This window comes from Melozone crissalis, unplaced genomic scaffold (assembly GCF_028551555.1).
Source record: "Melozone crissalis strain CALT ecotype California unplaced genomic scaffold, PUWL_Pcris_2 ptg000006l_1, whole genome shotgun sequence".
Classification (NCBI taxonomy): domain Eukaryota; kingdom Metazoa; phylum Chordata; class Aves; order Passeriformes; family Passerellidae; genus Melozone; species Melozone crissalis.
In genome coordinates, this window is record NW_026535784.1 from 24,354,521 (window position 1) to 24,372,384 (window position 17,864).

Consider the following 17,864-nt stretch of genomic DNA (forward strand, 5'->3'; position numbering starts at 1 on the left):
ATCAGAATTCTGATATTAGGAGTTAAAATATTAACTCTTAGTTAAGAGTTAATAAATTACCAGAGCTCTGCTGTAACAAATTAGTCCTGGGCACATGGGTGGGAAAGAGAAGTGAGGCTGGAACTTCTGACTGGATAAAGCTAAAAACTGTAGACTTTAATACGGCACTGAAATAAAAGAACAAAAGCTTTATACTAGCTGTAGTCATTAGAACAAAGCTTCACTGTAATATCAAAGCCAAAAGAAAAAAAAAAAAAAGAAGATACTGGGCCTCATTCTACATGGTACTGGCTGGCATTATTTCAGTTCATTTCAAAAAAGATCATTTGTCTTTTCTTAAAATGTAAGACATTGTACTGCAGAATATCCAAGCAGTCACACAGTATTTTTATTCTGTAAGAACTATCTGCAACTGTAAGGATGGAAAAAAGATTCTTAAAACTGCAAAACACTCCACCAGACAGCTCTGCATTCATAAATGGGATATTATACTAATTCTCTCTTAGAAATGTATTAAGTTGAATGTCTAACATCTCCAGTTTTGGAAACTGACTCAGTACAGTAGGCAGTTCAGGTTTGTCAAAACAAACTGAAATATAGCCATTTTATAGGCATAAGTATGAGTAAAGAGCATTTATTAAAATATTGCTAAATATTACAGTCAATTTGGAGTTTGGCTGTGTTTTTCAAATCCAACACTTCAAAGTTATGTAGCTACACTCTTCTTTAGGTCAGAAAAGATGAATCATAAGCAAAAGTCGACTAAACCAGTAAAAAGGGGAGGGAACACTTTCTGGAAAGTAGAGAGAAAGTACACACTGAATTTTGAGGGAAATAAAGTTATATTTTGAGACTACTGTAAGCAAGCATAAGAGAAATTTACTTTTCTAGTTTCTAGTCCAGACATGGATTTTATTGCTTATTAGGAGTTTCCTCAATTGAACTGATCAATGTTGCTAGCTGAATCATGCCCTACTAAAGCATATTGTATATGCTTATACAATAGACTAGGTTTGAGCATCGGAGCTCTTGAAACTCAGTGTCAGGCTTTACCTAAACTAACATTAGTTCAGTCCAATAACATTAAAAGCAACAAACAGAGCCAACTTTGGGCAAAGTCTGACAGAAGCCCTGACTCTTAACAGAAGATATCGAAGTACTCAGCCACAATTAATATGAATATATTTGACATCCAAGAGAGGAAAAGACAAAAGTATTAAATGCATGTTATGACTACAGGAAATGTAAAAAATACTGCCACAGTTCCAGAGTTACAGGTCAGAACTGATTTGCCCAGTAATTTCAGACTCAAACTTACAACATCTGCTTGGCTACAGCCCCTCTTTCAGAAAGACATCTGCTATTCACTCAGGGGACACAGGGCTTTCCGGTGATCTTCAGTATCTTTCAAAAAGGGCTTTTCAATGAGTAATTAATTACAAGTAGCTTTTAATTCAACAAACACACACTGATTCTCGGGAAACTAATTTAGACTGCCAATTCTCTTGAAAAGACCTGGAAACTGCTGCAAGTAGAAGCAGCATCTGAAGACTTTTCAGTCTCTTGGCAGACAGAAATTGGCACCAGGTGTCCTGACTGGCACGAACACCAAAAACAAACCCAATGTGAAGTCCTTAAAACTCTGCCAGATTCTGAAACGCCATCTGCCACTTAATCAGCTGAGATTTCTCCCTCTGCCACATGAGCAGACACTCACATCAACATGCTCTGATAACTTCAACTTCTTACACAAACATAGTCCACAGTGATACACAAAGGCAGCTCACACTGACAGGTGATCTACATGAACGTACCAGAAAAGGAAGGTTATGTGGGATTCTTCTATTTGTTTGGTTTTGGGGTATTTTTTAATGCTGCAACACACAAATTCATTCATTACTTACTTTGGCTAAAAAGTAAAAAATACATCCAAATTCAATGTCCTTTTTTTTTTTTTTTTTTGCATACTGTTTAAACCTCGTTAGGTTTCACTGGAAACAGAAGAACAGACCAGACTGTGTAGCCTAAGCTGGGTAGTCAGAAAACAGGAAGGAGACAAAACCCAGGAAAATAGGTTTTTCCATATTCCTTGACATTAGAGTCCGTGATAGTTTACAGAATTATCCATTATGCATCTGTTCTTCCCAGAAAAGAACCAACACACTAATATAATATATAAACTTAATTTGAGTTGCACCACAGAAAATATAAAATGCACTCAGAAAACTCACCAGGACTCAAACAAGATAGGCTTTGGTGTACATTTCTTCCAGGAGTACCTTCAGAAAGGAAACAAACAAAAAATTACACTTCAAGCCAGTAAGGGGCAGTACGGCTGCCTTTTTTTAAGATTCAAGATTCTTTCCACATAAGCTCCTCCAGCTTTCCAATTTCAGCTTCTTTCTACTGATGGCATGATCTACAGCAAGATTTGGCATTATAAGAAACTATTTGGGAAATGCAGGATGCATTCCCAATTACAACTGTATTATTACAATTACTATATTTCTTTTAAGTCAGGTAGCACTGTTTCACTTTACTCATTCAAAGAGGACACAGAAAATGAAAAACTATCATCTATACTGGTATAATAGCATTTTTTTTCCTTCTCTATGCTACAGTTATGTTATTTGCATAGAGCAGCAATAAACTACCAACATTCTCAAATGTGCTAACAATCAAGTTAGATATAAATGACAGCACTGAGAAAGTTACCCCATCCTTACTGTATTACTTAAAAGTTACATGAAAATTGACCTGTAAATTTTATTATTTTGAAGAATATTGAATGAAAGCAATCTTTTGGACTGCTGAATGTAAGTGCAAAAGTCATGTGCAGAAGTTCATAAAAGGTCTTTTCACAACACCCTTCTGCAGGCTTTAGGAATAGTGTGGATCCTATGGCACAGGTTTCCTCAGGAAACAAGCTGCTTTGTACCACCACTGCACTTGCTTCCCTCTACCTCAGCCTTTCAAATAGAGCTTTGCTCCCAAACTGAAAATTTGGTCTTACAAACCCTATCCTAAGGTTTGTGTCTGTTCTTTTGATTCACTCTAGGAGAAATAACTCATTTTAATTCAAAGTTAAAGGTAAAAAAAAATCTGATACAGAAACAAAGTGGAGTAAACATCCTCAGCAGCCAGGGCTGATCAGCATGCTCTCACAAGAATCTTGCTTAAATTAAACACAAACTTGGCAAAATCCAGCCTACACTGTGTCTTGCAAGCATGCAACCTCATAATCAGGTGACAGAACATCATTTAACAGAGAGATTAATTATGCTGCATATTTAGTCCTTATGGGATGCAAATTTCAAGCAGACAGTAGTAGACAATGAATATCCCTAAAGCAAACAGGTAAGGAACAGAACCTTGCAGAGCCAGTGTCCAGTCTGGCAAACTGCAAAGAAAATGAGTCAACTATCCCAATTATTCTAAAATCATAAAACATAGCTGCTCCTTCTCAAGCCAGAGAGATCCAAGAAAAAGTGAAAAATTGACTACCCAACAGCTGATTACCTCTAGTCTCACCAACTTTCCTTGCTAAGTGTAGAGGCCCAGATGATTTTGGTGTGCACTGGTTCAGCGAAGCAGACCTGGTCTTGGCTCCTAAAAGTAAAAGCTTAGATTAACTTTAAAGTAGAACTATTTAAAGTTTTAAAGTAATTAAAGATATATCTTACATTTTCACATTTAAGTACAAGATCCACAAATCTATTCAAACACAAAAAGAGAAACTTAGAATGTTTAAGCTGTATTAAAACTTAGCTCTGCTTTGCCAGAACTCACGTTGGAAGAAATATAAAGATAATTTAAAAAGCCTTCTAAGCAGGAGAAAACATTAGTAAGGATTTCCTTTTAGCACTAAGATCAAGTTATTGAAGTCTCAAAACAGCAGCAAATAAAACGCAGCTAAGGAAACACTGGCTGCAAGAGACCTCCAGAGGGCAGACAGCAGCACTCCCATGCAGAGCAGGGTCGCGATTAAGACGAGATCAGCTGACCATGCTTTTGTCTAGATGGGCCCTGCAAACCTCCAGGAAGGGTGGTTCTATGGCACCACTGGGCAAGGATGCATCTCCCACTCTACAATTTGCAAGCATTTCTGATTGCTGCATGATCTGGTGCTACTGAGAAGAGTTTGGTAGCATGACCTTTATAGCTGTCCTTTTCAAGTTACTGACTGCACAGGCTCAACTCCCTCAACCTCTTCTCACTGGACAGAGACCCCACCCATCTTCTTAAGCCTCCACTGCGTCTGGGAAGATCCCAAAACACAACACCAGATCCAGATCTGAAGGGGAATGCCAGCTTCCTTTGGCCACACTGCTCCTGCAGGTGCTCAAGGCACACTGCCAGGTCACTGAAGACAATGAGCTATGCATAGCTGGGCTGCATGTGCTGGACCCCAACAGAAAGCATCAGCCTGTCAGAAAGCCATATGATTCCTGTTTGCTTCAAAGTGACTTATAATTTGTGGCCAATTCTGTTTCTTTTCACTGTTTACTCTTTTAAAGCATGTCATTACAGTGAAACATTTGGCAGGCATCTCTTATTTATTCTCCATTATGTCAGATACCAGCTTAAATTTTAAGTCTAATGCAGGAGTACAGCATTTAATTAGGTTTTATCCAATTACAATAACGAGTTCACCACAAAGATGGTCAGAAACAAGCTGATTACAGCTAGGACTTAGGAAAGAGACACAGCAAGCTTATTTATCCGCTCCCATTATGTCTTTAATTTTGGTCAGAGAATGACTTGTCAGCTGCTGCTTGTGGCCTCAGTGGAAGTTGCACTGTTGGCCAATCAAGAGTTGCTAGCTCGAACCAAAATAGGAACCTGAACAATGCTTAATACAAAGTCAGGAAGTACATTTAATGTTTCTTTGAGCACAAGATGATAAAACACAATTAATTGTCTCATCTCCTTTAAATCTTCTAATTCAGCCCAAGAATATCAAGAAAAAGCAACATTAACATCTAAGTTTCTGTGACTCTTCCCTTCGAAAGATGGGACAGTGCCACTGATCTACAGAAGATACATTTTAACAATATCTTATTCAAAAATATATCTCCATTCCCCAAGACCCTGACGGTCCTGAAAAGGGTGAAGATAATACAAAGTCTGCATAAAGACAAGAACAACCACACACTCAGTATAAATTCAGGTATATCTGTTCTGCAGATCACCATCAGTGGTACACAGTAAACTGTAAAACAACACAAACCCCATGCAATGACACCTGCCATGTAGCAAGGGGCGTTTAATCCCTGCACCGTGCAAACCTGAGCTGTACCGTGGTGTAGACCTCTTCATTTCCCTGAAATACCTCCGTCAATTATGGCAATACAAAATGTTTCAGCCTTCCTATGAAGTCTTACAACACTTGAAGCACCTGTGATGGGATTTTACCTCCTCTGTCTACAAACAGGCTCATATACCTTTTGGAGTTGACCTCAACGAGTGCAATCTAGGTCTTGGTAGTGCTTTCAAAGGGACAGACCCTGAAGTGCCATTCTGGCAGGCTGGTTTTGAAAGCCATTCTCCATTCCTGATGACTGTGGCACTTGCAGCTGCAAAACAGAATCACAAAGGAATTTGCTCTAGGCATTTATAGTTTATAGAAAGTTAAATCATAAGACAAGTCAGTTTTACCAGAGACTAAACAACCTTGAAAGAGGTTTGAGTTTATGGTCACAAGAAAAATTTTTCCTTGAAAAACAAAAAACTGAAATTTTGGGAAACATTGTTTCTGTTGTCAGAAAAAAAAAAAGGAAATATTTCTAAAGTAAGTACAGATTGAGTAGACTTTGGTTTGGACACTAAAAAATTATGTATATTAACATGTTAAAGAGTAAGAATTCACATGGCATTTACTAGTGACAAGAAAAAATTAAGTCACTATGGAATTGTTTGTCACAGCAATGCTTTTCTCTCTAGTCACTCAAAAACAAAAGGGTGGGGGAGGGGGAAGCTTTTATCATATATTACCAGGTTTGCCTCAGAGAAGTGTTTTAATGAGACTGGTTTTTCTTAAAGGCAATGTGAGCTACATGTCTAATATTGTTCATCAAAAGATGGAGCATTCAATCTTGAGATTATTTTATTAGCTTTAAACAGACTAGTATAAACCATGTAAGTTAACTACTTCAAAAAGATGCTTTTGGCCACTAAATATTTTCTACCACAGAAAGAGGATTTCCCTTTAACAAACACATGCAACTGAAGCCGTCATCTTTTTTAAAAAAAAGGAAGTTGGAGCCTCTCTAAAAACACAAAAGCTAAATATTTGCCAAAAAATCTATACTTGAGGAGCAATTGGCATAACACATCAGCAACACAGTTATTGTGTGGGCATCTGACCCTGATCAACATTATATAATTAAACCAAATTTGTTTTAGTAAAGCACAAGGCGTGAAGCAGTCCTTAACTTTTTTTGTGAATTACTAAATTAAAGATGTTTGCTCAGAGTTCACTGCAAACAGTTAACAACTGCCTGCAAACTAGTGAGCTACTTCCTCTAAATCAGCAGCACACCATGGTAGCAATGCTTTGGGTGCGTGAGCAGCCTTCTGGTGCAGGACTAGTTAGGGGACTGTTCTGTCCTGTTAAAGCTCCAGAGTCAGCTACCCAGGCTGTGTGCAGGAATTTAAAAAAAACCAAAATGATCCCACGAAAACCTCCCAGGTTTACAGAGTTTGATCACTTTTGTATTCAAATTTGGTGCAGCTATTGCAATATTGAATAAAGATGGACAGGTATGAAATTATCTCAGCCCAGTAAAGACCTGAAAACTCAACTCATTAAAAGAATTTTAATGATGTATTGGCTGCACAAAAATGCAGATGCAGGTCAGCTGCTAGGATCAGCTTTTTAACTTTTGAAACACTATTTACTATATATACAATTATTCTAATGCAATTAAAATCTGCAATATTTTTTCTTAACCTCAGAGTTAAATATTTTGTCTGTCCAAAGGATAGACATTTTCAGCTCAGCACTAAACTAAAATTACTGTTAAAAAAAGTCTGGTTTTTAATGCTCAAACTGACTGCATACAAAATATGCTTTTATTAACAACAGGATTTCAAAACATGTGATTTTTGAGCTTCTCAAATAAGAAGTCATTTTAGAGAAAAGAATCATAAAGTTCAAGTGCTCATTACACAAAAAAAACCCAAGGCTAATGCTGCCACACAGAATTACCAATCCAAGGACATCCCATAACAAAGGGCTGAGCTGACAAAGCAGCAGCTTGCCATTTTTTTCTCTGCTAACAGAAGACAAACTCCAAACAAGCCAAGCATGTTTTTGATTTAATATTGTTGACAGGACCGCAGTAGATTGTCATACATTTCATGAAACACACAGCATAAACCTCCCATTCTGATCTTTGTGTGTCCCACCAATCTAATAAAAAGACTTAAGCTTCAATTTTTTTTTTCTGAAATTGTTACATAGTAGACTAAATGCAGGAATAAAAAACAAAAACAGCCCTGTACTTAGCATTTGAATACAAAGAAAATTCCTTAGCTCTTTCCAATTTGATTAAAAGTCAAATTTCATTAACATATGAATTACACATAATCTTAAGTTATTATACTCACAAAACCTTACTATTAGATACAAATAATTCTCATCAAGTGTAAAAAATTCCCTAAAGAAAAATAATATCACAGAAATCAGCAGATCAAAACATTGCATATATTTACCAACCTCCACAAAACAAAATACATGATTTAGAATAGAAATAAAAGGAATACAACCTACTTCTTTTCCCAGTAAACGTGGCTAACAAAGGAACAATACAAAAGCTGTAAGACCCCACTACCAGCAGTGTCAGTAAGGTAATATCATAGTGGCTTCCTGAGTCAGTCGGTGGTGTTAGTGTAGAATTGAAGAAAATAACAGGAGAAAAATTAGTTTCTGTGCAACTGCGGAGTCCTCCTGGTACAGTCATTTAAAAAAGATCTAAGCGAGCTTAAAGTCTATGAGACTGCAGCCATGTTCAGCCTCTCACATTGCTCTTGCTTGGTCTTCGTGAATCGGAGTGGAAGAAATTGTAAGCTTGAAGGCAGTGGACAAAACAGATTACAGCAGCCAGCAAATCAGGCTAAATAAGGAGTCATCTGTTTGGATACTTAATCTGAATACACTCCTTTGTTATGAAGCGCTGACCCCTTCCTTTGTTACATGAGGGAGCAAAACTAAGAGAGGACAAAGCTGCTTAGCAACTCCAGATACAGTTCTAAACCTGAACAGCAAAAGTCAACATGGCTGTCACAGTATCAGAACTGATCCCATTACAGAGCAAGATGCACATGCGTATTTTATTACACATATTCTTATTCATTAGAGGAATATGTGAGGTTTAGTTTAATGAAGGCAGTATGAGGTGGGGGGGGAGGGGGGAGAAGAATAGGAGAAAATGTTGTTATATGTGCATGCATATGCGCATATATAAACCACAGACGTGTGTTAAACCACAGCTCTCTTTTTCAGTCAATTGAAGACAGATTTAAATGACATCTGGCACAAATAAAAGGTCTTTGTCTAGTCTTCAAGATATAACAGGTGATACAATAGTAGCAGAATATTTGAATGTATTTATTTAAATATGCATAGCTGGGAATACTAATATGTTTGATAGTCAGTTGTATGTTAGTTTCTTAATATTTTTCCCCCTCAGAACTCCTAAGAAGTGCTGTAGACCTTCAAATCAAAGCAAATCCTGGTATTATTCTCACTAATTTTAATCAAGATTGATTTGGTTAGGTCATACACCAATGTTTACAGCTATCTTAGAAATTACCGAAGTCTACCCACACAAAGGTTCATCTTCTAAAAAAAGTTTCACTTCTGTGCCTGAAATTTGATCTACATATTTTGTCCTAAAATGCTGAAAGCAGATATAAACTGGTTCAAGAAAACATTTAGCATCAGAAAACCTGTAACACACTGTTCCAAATATTTTGACAAGTAAACCATTCTGTTCAGACATATCATACTACATGTAAACACTAGGAGCTTAAAAAGACATGCTGATTATGTAGTGTTTCAGGATGGAAGAGAAGTTGTACTAAAATCTCTACTCATCAAACCAAAATCCAGGGCTCAAAGCTCTTTCCGACAGTATGTCTCAAAAAGGAAAGTTTTAAGTAAAGAGGCAAAAAGAGTAAGACCTAGAAGTAATAAGCAGTACCATCAGAATTAACTCAGGTACTTGTCAGACAGGACTCCCTTCCAAGAGAATTTTTACCATTTACTATTGATGTTGGTTATCAATCAGTTAAAACCCATAACCCTCACATATACTTACAATTAGTGCTGAAAAGACTTTGCTCGCTCTGAGCACTGCTGACTGATGAGAGGCTAGGTGTTCTCTCAAGCATTGATCTTTTGACAGGCACTTTGGATTTGGCAAGGGAATTTTTCACTGAGGCATGCCTCTCTCCTGGCAGAGATCCTACACCTGTTAATTAGGGGGGAAAGAGGAAGGAGAAATAAGAACAAAAGAAGTAGGAAAGAAACTTAAATGATCGCTTCTTTTAAGTGTATGCCTACAAATAAAAATATTTACACAGTAAAAATCCATATAAAATGGCTTAATCTACTTCCTATTGACATGGTAAAAAGTGCTGTAAATACATAAAAATAGTTCCAAGGCTTTTTTCCAATAGAAAGCCTTAGAAACAAGTCAGGAGCTTAATAGATTTGCCTTCAGTGCAGACATCTGCACATATTAAAAAATGTGTTCTCCTTTTTCCCACCTCACATTATGGTTTGCTGTACTGGCAATCCCACAAAAATATAACTTCCATTTCAAAGACAATCTCAGAAAGGATTCTTCTGTTTGTTCCTCCCCAAAATAGATCCACAACCCCACTCCCCTTGGCCAGAACACTCTAAAAGATAGTATCCTTTCAAGGAATTAGACAGCATGAGAGTATGAAATTGCTTTGTACTCATATAATACATATCCTGAAAACTGAGTAGTTCTACAGAACTTGTTTAACAGCACTTCCAAAAACAAGTTGTTAATGCCAGTTGGTGCAGAAACATTTTTGCATTAAGTCCAGTTTTCATTTGAGCTTGTTGAACACCAGCACCCAACAGCTAAGTTAATCAAACAGGAAAAGCACCTACACAAGAGATAGGTGTAGGAGCTCACTCTTGCATTACTAACAAAGCAAATACACTTTCCACAAGAAAATCTGAATTTAGACAAATTAAGCTTCCAGTTTATTTCCTGAGAAGTGGGCACCCAGATTAAAATTTCAATGGCCCAGAGAAGATATACACACACAGATTTCTCTTGCCAGCTCTGAGTTTATTCCTCCCAGCCCCCAGTACCAAGATCTTAGTATCAGCTTTCTGAATATGGATAAGAGGTTTTCATTTTTGTGCAAAAACAGAGAAGACAGACTTAGTTTTTCTTATAACAAAATATTTTCTAAAAAATATATCTAAAATACCTTGATTTCTTATGCCACTGCCATTTTCAAAGCTGAGAGTTTATCTTAAAGGAAAAGAAGCAACTACAGCGTCTAAGAATTTACATAGACCAATCAAATTTCTATTTAAAGGGAATACCCTTCATTAATTCTTGCCAATAAACAACATTTCAACTTTGCTTAAAAGCTAGAAGACTGCTGAAATATGACAAAATTAGCTATTAATTTCACTTTAAGCAACACTAGTTCTACTACACGATTTCTACTCCTAAATACTAATGACCAAGAAACCTGCAATTTGCACTAAACCCAGGAAATCATGACATTAAGGGGATTGCATTAAATTTTAGAAAATAAAAACATGCCCATGTCTGTCTTTCAACAGTAGGTGGTGTGACAGGATTAGGTAACTTGCCTCAAAACATCCTGTATCAAGTAGACAAAACCAGGAACAGGATTGGTAAATGAAGGTATGTCCAAGCTACTTCCCTCAGTTCAGATCAATTCAGAAACAAAAGAGAAGCCTCATAACATATACTAAACCTGCATTAGCCTATTACATAGTACTGGTCACAGAATATAACACACAAACTTCAATGAGCAATTAAACAAGCTCTTCATCAGATGTCTCTTCACAGGAACACTGTTACTACCTGTCACTAATCATGCAGAACTCTGATTCTGTACATAGCTTTACTGTAGCCTGGTATTAAACCTCTGAGACAAAATTATCAGCCATATTTTAGAATTTTTTGAAAGTTATTGAAAGGGACAATTGAATATATGGAACATGCTAAAGAGCATACAAGCTTTGTTGTGCTATGAGAACACTATAAATTCACGCTTTTTAAAAACACCTCTGAAACTGCACTCCAGACAACATAACAGAAACAAATGTATGTGTTTGACCAAAAAACTTTCTGCCCCATTTGCATGTCATAGAACAAACCTGACAGCTTTATAAAGCTTACCACAATGTTTTCTAAAATTTTTTTTCATTAATGGGTCAACATACCAGGAAAATAACTAATCCAAACCAGTCAGAATTCCTTTTGTAAATACCCTCCCAGCAAAACAAGGTACAAACCCAAACAACTCCCCCAAAAAACAAACAGAAAGAAGTGTCACTGTGCAAACACTGTGTTTAAAGTTTGTGTGACTTAGTGAGTTAATGTTCTACATTACAAAAGGGAGCTAGAGGAACAAATGCATTTGATCAGCTGTATTTGATTACTTAAAGGTGAAGGTAATATGTTTGATAGCCATTGTGCTGGACTCATTCATCCGTTCCAAAACATACCGGAACAAAATCCTGTTTTCTTCACAGTGATTTTCACTCAAGAGGGATCAAAATAAGCATGTGAAAATCTGAGTCTTGTCTAGTACAGCATGTTCTCTATACACGATCTGCAGCAAGCCCAACCTCTCTGCAGAGGCCGCAGTGTGGCAGTGCTCTGAACTCAAACCTATCCAGTGAGCACAGCAATCTCTAGCATGTCCAGTTTCAAAAGCATGTCAAACCTTTCCTAAGCAGATCACCTTTTCTCTTAGTTTTTCTGCTGCTTGGTACTTTCCTATAATGCTTCTAAATTACTCAAGCACTCAAATGCATTTTTCAAAAGCCCAGCTTGAGGGAGAATTTAAGTAATGACAAAAGATGATTAAGAAACTACTCTAGGTATTACTTCAACTAATGGTTTTAGAAGTTTTTTAATAAGTACCATTCCCTAAGAAAGGAGTTACACAGAATTAAATGCAAAGGTTTTGAAGACAGAAGCAGGAAGATATGGAATACAAACAAAAGTATTGGAAATGAGCATAAAAGCAGGATATTTAGTCAACCATTATTATAAACAAAACAAGCAGTAGCATCAAAGTAACAGGCTTTCATCAGTTATTTAATCTAGTCACTGAAGTGGGATACCAGCAATACTGCATTCCTCTACAGTGAACTAATGAGTTGGCAATTCTTTAGAAAAAAAGTCTCCATGCAACAACCATGTTACTTGAACTATGTTAAAGTCTCTCTTGTATTGGAATGGAAATAAGCAAAGAACAAAGCTCATTCTTCAGGAAGCTCTGAAGTCAGCTTTCATATCCTTACTCAAATAATCATCCTTTCATATCAATCCATCATAGGTGGTTATTGTCAAGAAAAAGTTAAGGCTTCCTTTAAACAGCACTGGAGCCTAAAAAACCACACAATGACAGAATGTTGACATGAGGCAGACTGTAAAGCCAAATACATATTCACAAATTCTGAAATTTCATGTCCACTATTTTAAAACACATCAACACGTTTTACATCTAGAGCTGAACACTGAGCAACTGGAATTCACTGAGCTACATGGCATCTGGAAATGAGTGGTTGGAAGCCTTTTCCAAACACAAATTTTGAGCATACTAAGTGCAAAAGGAGTTTTTTGAAGGATACTGTTTGTTGTTGCTGCTTTTGTTTAAACCTAAAGCTAACACTAATAGTTGTTTCGGCCCTTCAATGCCTAACCTCTTGAAAATGTTGAATTTTGGATTTTTGCTTAATGCATTTCTGATTTTCTCTGTGAGTTTAAAAATTCAAAGGGCTCTGTTTTAAAAATGTTCAACTTCTTAACTGGCAAAAAGTCCTGTCTAAGCCTACAGTACAAGGTCTTGATAAAGCACGATGGAGTAAACCTCCAAGAAAACAAGCGTTTTTTGGTATCTACTGAAAAGTGCAAGTAAGTAATGGAAAAACAAACTGGACTTTGGTATTATTTCCAGCAGATCGATCTTGACATACATGTAAGAGTGCCTATGGTTGCCATTTTAAACAGTGTGAAGCAGCAGCAATACCAACAGTTTTCTGATGGCTGCAAGCTCCCCAGTTTGCCTGATTAGCCACTCAGCATTATTAACTATACTATCCATTATGCTATACATATATCAGTGATCCTTCAAGGAAGGAAGACTGGTTACAGTATGTTTTGTAATTCTGAGGTAATGTCTTTCTAATTATGTCTCCCTTTTAAAGCTTCAAATTACTACCAAAATTACCAAAAAGGCAGGACACAGTTACATTATGTTGCTATGAATGCTCAAATGTTCAACATAAACATGGACAAAACCAGGGAATTTCAAGTTACCCCTGGCTCTTGAAATATTTATAGGAGAGACATTTACTAGTTTAGCAGGTAACAGCTGGTCAGAGAATGGTGTATATACTATGGCAAGATGCAATTCTCCATTGCTACAGACTTGGACAGCATTCTTCCCTTTCCCCTACAACCCTCAGACAGGTAGCAAGGAACCAGCAGTAAGCTAGTGCCAAAAGTCTAACTAGGGTGTCAGCAGCCATGCAGGTGGCTGTTCACATGTTCTTCCCCTCTCAGCTAAACATTCTTGGACTAAAACTGGAGAATGGATCATCACTACTACAGAGCATTTATAAGCAGTTACCAACAACCAAAACAACCCTTTTTCTTCCCTCAAATGATTCTACCATCAGAAGAGTGACTGGGGTGCTTTCAGTTAGAGGAAGAGAGAGGAAGAGTAATGTCTCATGTATGCCTACTGTTCAATTTCACTTTTGCCCCTTCCTAGGTGCAGTTTTGAAATGCGGCAGATTTCCTCCCAGTTAAACCCTTCCACAATCAGAGACTTCTCCCTTCCTCATCTTCCTTTCAACCCCTTGCATTATAACCTCTCCAGCACCGAGAAACAGCCCTTCTCTACCCTGGCTCCAAGTTTGAGTTCACACCCGCTCTCACCTCCTGTCTGCCCACAATGACGTCTGCTGGATTTAGTCCATCTTAAGTTTTTCCTTTTGAAGACTGAACTAGAGCAGCCCCATGAGGGGCCAGGCAGTCTGCACAGTCATGCTACCAACCTCCTATGAGCCCAAGCAAAGCCCATCTCTGGACAGCAGATAGTTTTACACCGGCTTCCCAGGCACAGTAGTGCTCACAAAGCTTGCCCCCTCCGGTTTTGCCAGGAGACTCTCGTAGGCTGCATGCTGACTTGAACAATCCAATCCCAACCACTAGCTTTAACACAGCTAAGGTAAAGCTCAGTCTATTTAGGAGTACTGGGCAGAAGAAGTCAAATCAATGCACTGCAAGGTAAGCTGAGGCAGAAGCACACCACCAGGTTGGTGGATGGGGTTCATCCAATCATGCTTTTCATTACTGTACAACTCTCCATACCACACAGCCTTTATGTCTGGCACTGAATTTTGTTTGACTTAGAGTGCAGCTTTAAAACTCATGTTATCTACAAATCTTAAGTTCTCTGTTGCGGGACTTCATGTGTTTCTTGAATGAAAGAGGAAGCTTGCTGCAGCCAAACAAATACAAATTTCTTCTGGAAGACAATTATGCGTACTTCTCTCCTCCTTTACGCCTACCCTGAGAGAATTCAGAACTAAGCAGCACAGGTAAAGTTATTGAAGACACACCAGCATGCCCTAGCAAGTAAATGACTAGGCACCAAGAAATTCCCCTGCAGGGAAGTAGTGCACACCTCTCTCCTAAAGGAGAATATTCTTATAGATACATTCACACTTCTGACAGCGCCAATATGCTGACTGTTAGAATCAGTCTCTGCAAGTATGATCACGCTTCTTGGTACAGGTACAACATACTAAAACTTCAATGGGGCTAGTCACAAAATTGCCTGTAAAAAGTCTGGGAACATATGGGAAAAATTTATTTCCTGAACTATGGTCACTGATGGCACCTTAAGCAACACTGACAGAATGAAATGCCCCCTTTTGAAAGCCATATTATCTGAATTACCCATAAACTCAAATATTTCCAACTCCCTCTCTCTCTTCTCTCCCATCCCCTCAAAACTCAGATAACCCCATCCAAATTATACAGAGATAAATAACCCAGTTTATTTGAAGTCATTCACAGAAACAGATCCCATACTACCTCACAAGCAAAACCCTTTCACTTTTACTTGTTTTTCATGGTTAACTTGACTTCCAAAGCTAAACAGGAAGTATTTTATTCCAAAATATGTTTTTTTTAAGAACCCTATGAAAGGCTTGCAGAAACACAAGCTGAATCTATCCCACAGGAAGAGTTCCTTGTTAATGAAAAGTAACAAAAGAAAATAGGTGTCAAAATTATGTTAAGCTTTCCTGATAGTGTATGTAGTCCAGGCCAAAAGCAAACTGACAAAGCTTCCATTCAGATTACATCATTTTATGGCTCCTTTCTGGCTTCAAATTGTGACTTGACCATTTTGTAGCTGAATGATCAACATCTGGGGCAGGAATTTAACAGTCAGTACTTGGCACAAGTAAATATACTGCTCCAGGCAGCTTCTAGCAAACCATTCTTGTTGAGGATGTCCAGGAAGTAAGGGCAAAGTAGACTGGAAACATTACCAGGCGAGTCCAACTCAACTGACTGGAGAAACAGTGAACAGCAAGGCTCTCAGGCCCTCACAATTAACACTGTTTTCTGAACTCTCACAAACTCATCAACTGGACAAAAGTCCTTCTGGATACACAGTGTAATTCTTTGCCAGTTTAGAGAACTGGTTACGAGATACAGAATCACTATGCAGAGGAGATGTCTGGATTATGACGACCAAAGAAGGAGTATGACACAAGCTTTGTGTCATGTTTTAGTTTCCTCCTTCCTATACCTCTGAAGGGAAACATGCAAGTTTTAAGTTCACTTTTAACACAGGCTTTAATTAGTACAGATATATTAAAGAAAATGAGACTGAAACTCACTAATCTGGACTAAGAAAGACAAATAATCATCCTGGGTAAGCTAGTTTATGAAGAACCTGCTTTTAGGATCCACAAAAGAAACTGGCTGCTCTGCAAAAGAAAAGCATAAAAATACTGGCTGAAATGAAAATTTAAGACTTATTTTTAGACCCTGGTGCATTCCAGACCTGTTTGTGAGAAAATATATGAACACCTTTACAAGTGACTGTCTACTCTAGCATTTTGATTAAAGTCATGACTGTTTCAATCCAGAGAACCTGGAAGTTATATTTGTCTTTTAAAATATTTTGTTTCCTCTTGGCAGCATGTCAATCAGGCTTTAAAGAGTCACATGGTAGATAAAAGGAATGATATAAGCTGAAAAACTGTTTTCAGTAACTACATTTGGGTTGGCTCCTAGATCAGTATCCGAACAAAGACTCAAGGACTGTGAGAATGCTTAGTGGAACTAAATTGTTTTGGTCCTGCTTCACTAGTATTGTGAAAGGCTGTACCAAGAAGTCCTGAATTATCAAGTTTATATATGTCTCCAGCTGTATGAAAACTGACTGAAATAATTTGGTTTGAATTTTCCATCTGAGAAGCCTTTCTTTATGCAATAAAAAGCAATAACACTCACTAAAAAACTGAGTCTTAATCTGTCACTGCCTGTTCTGTTTAACTATGGAAGCTTCTCTCAATCACACATTTAATGTATGATCAAGCCAAAATTCAGCTGCAGGAATTCAGCAATTATGAACTACAAAGAAAATCAGTATTTCCAAGTATCACTAATCCTGCATACTCATTTTCTATACCATCTGGGGAATTATTTTTCCCATGCTTCTGGTAGTCGCAGAACACAGGAAAAGTTCTTCAGTATGATCAACTTGTCATCAGGGAAAGGACTCACTTGTTCAAAAAATATCTTTAAGGAAACACAGAATTCACACTTTAAAGCTTCTGTATCCAAGCTTTCAGTGGTCTTGTTAAATGCTACAAAAATACCCCCAAGAGAAAAAGGGAGTGACCACTGGACTAGATTAATGGAAATTAGAAGTAAAGCACAGAGCGGCTATTACTGCTGAAGGAATATCAGTGACTTAAATCAGAGACAAAAGGGTACCCGAAATGTCAAAAAAAACCCCACCAGACACTAAGAGACATTTTTGTTACACAGATGATTTACGTCGTTTCCATTTATTTCTGCAAGTCTTTTAACAGTAAGCAGAGGAATAGTATTACTACTTTCAACTTTAGATTCCCAAAGAGTTTCAATTACATAGAAAGCATCTTGACAGAGCTAAGACATCCAAAAGAATGTGAAGTTTCTTACAATGAGAAATAATTTAAACCAGTAGTGTAATTTTAAGGCAGAACTGAAGGCGAAGTTATAGCATATCAGAAGTCTTACTTGCAGGTAAAGCTCCTCTCCTTTACATAATTTCAGGTAGTTTGTCCCAGTCCTTGCTAGTCCACAAAAGATGGTAAAAAAGGCATTGGTGGGCATATACATTTTTAGATTTACTGTAAATCATTTAGTTTCCCATTTGATGCTGTTTAAATAATATTCTGTGGCTCAAACTGTCACAGTGCTTTTGTTCAACTGCACAGGAGGTAATATCCAGTTGCTGGGGCAGGTATGATAGCAGAAAATCAAGGAGTGATGTTTCATGGGAACACCAAAGCTCCTTGGCTTCTC

The 17,864-nt window shown here is 37.6% G+C and overlaps 1 protein-coding gene across 2 annotated transcripts in view; it reads right to left on the reverse strand.

Annotated features, from left to right (window-relative positions):
* MTUS1 (microtubule associated scaffold protein 1) overlaps window positions 1-17,864 on the reverse strand; it is an 88,110-nt gene that overhangs the window by 62,579 nt on the left and 7,667 nt on the right. For both annotated transcript variants that reach the window (XR_008484383.1, XM_054295542.1), the window contains exons 3-6: window positions 9,324-9,476; window positions 5,445-5,576; window positions 3,520-3,609; window positions 2,232-2,279 (exon numbers count right to left, since the gene is read on the reverse strand). Coding sequence is in view for 1 of the 2 variants with exons in the window: in XM_054295542.1 (XP_054151517.1) it covers window positions 2,232-2,279; window positions 3,520-3,609; window positions 5,445-5,576; window positions 9,324-9,476 (423 nt within the window). In the remaining variant the exon portion in view is untranslated. The remainder of the gene's footprint in view (window positions 1-2,231; window positions 2,280-3,519; window positions 3,610-5,444; window positions 5,577-9,323; window positions 9,477-17,864) is intronic.